The sequence below is a fragment of the Octopus bimaculoides genome, chromosome 26 (assembly GCF_046866305.1).
Source record: "Octopus bimaculoides isolate indiv1 chromosome 26, ASM4686630v1, whole genome shotgun sequence".
Taxonomy (NCBI): Eukaryota; Metazoa; Mollusca; class Cephalopoda; order Octopoda; family Octopodidae; genus Octopus; species Octopus bimaculoides.
The window spans coordinates 27,615,746-27,617,485 of record NC_142953.1 but is presented as its reverse complement, the minus strand read 5'-3'; the positions used below and the strand labels follow the sequence as shown (position 1 = coordinate 27,617,485).

Sequence of the window (1,740 nt, the reverse complement as noted above, 5' to 3'; positions counted from 1 at the left end):
GACTCGCACTGACCAAGGCCTTGTGAGCGAATCTGATAGACGGAAACTGAGAGAAGCCCGTCGTATATTGTATATGTATATATACGTATGTATGAACACTCACACCCACATATATATTTATATATATATATATATTGATATGTGTGTGCGCATGATAATATATAGTGTATGTGTATGTGTATATATGTATATGTCTCTGTGCGTGTGTGCGTGTGTACGTCTGTGTGTGTGTGTGTGTGTGTGTTGCTAGAGTAACTGTTATGTTCAAAGTATAGTATGTATACCCGTGCTTCTTTACTAAACAAAGTAGGTTAACCTTTCGATGCACTAAATTGCATCATAACTTGTATGAGTATGGCTGTGGAGACTGTGGGAGGGGGTGGTTGATAACAGTGGTGAGAGGAGTGGCGATACTGGTTTATCGTGCCAATGGGAATGACAGCATGGGAAAAGAAGGGGAGGAGCAATTTACCACAGAAGCCAGAAAGGCAAGAGCAATGAGAGAGTTAAACATTGATAAACACAGAGGGAGGGGGAGGACGAGAGGGAGATAAAAGAGAGTAAGAGAGAGAAAGAGAGGTGTAAAGAGATATAAAGAGAGTGAGTGAGGTAATAGATATTTCGGCTTTGCATTATTTATTTAGTGTAATGATCCGCGAAAATTGATGGTAACGATGGATATATTCGGATTAACAGAGATTGGTACGACTTTCGTACTTGGAGTCTTGCTTCTCACCACTGTTTACCTGTAAGTATTACGCTGCAAATCAAAATTACAATCTATATCCTTATGTACACACACACACATATCAATGTATGTATATGCATATGTAAGTATATGTGTGTTTGTATATATATATATATATATATATATATATACATATGATGCGGAATATGAACGTAAATAAATTAATTAAAAAGTCTCTATCTGATCTGATATAAACGAAATTGTTACAAACACACATATGGACGCACATACTTACATATAAGCACGAACACATAAGTGCGTGCACACATATGAGCGTGCACACATACGAGCTTGCACACACTCGCATGCTCATACCAAACAGTTTAGAAACAACGCCAAAACAACGCCAAAACAACGCCAAAACAACGCCAAAACAACGCCAGATCATATATTCAAACTAAATGGAAGTGGAGAGACAAGTTACTGAAGAGATTGCAAGAGTGCAATGAAATAATTTAACAAAAAACTATATAAATTAATAAAGGACTGAACCAGTGCGTGTGTTTATTACCGGCATAATGCCTCTCCCAATGTTTAATTGTATTTCTTTCAACACACGTATCCACATCAAGAATCTTGCACACGAAATACACATACAAAATATATATATATATATATATATATATATATATATATATATATATATATATATATATATATATATATATATATATATATGTATGTATATATATACATAACTAACAATGTATATGTATGTCTGTGTGTGTATGTATATATGTATATGTGTATATATATATATATATATATATATATATATATATATATATATATATATATATATATATATATATATATATATACATATGTATGTATGTATGCATGTATATGTATAGATACAAGAGGAGTTATTAATATTGATTTCAAATTTTGGCGCAAGGCCAGTAATTTCGTGGGAGGGGCCAAGTCGATTATATCCACTCCAGTGCTCATGTGGGACTTACCTTAATCTATTCCGAAAGAATGAAAGGCAA

At 33.6% G+C, this 1,740-nt stretch overlaps 1 protein-coding gene across 1 annotated transcript in view; it reads left to right on the top strand.

The window, feature by feature from the left end:
• The first annotated feature begins 623 nt into the window (after positions 1-623).
• Positions 624-1,740, top strand: part of LOC106868831 (cytochrome P450 3A4) — a 34,498-nt gene continuing 33,381 nt past the window's right edge. Inside the window, exon 1 of the mRNA XM_089342795.1 lies at positions 624-748. Coding sequence (XP_089198921.1) covers positions 666-748 — 83 coding nt within the window. The 5' untranslated portion in view covers positions 624-665. The remainder of the gene's footprint in view (positions 749-1,740) is intronic.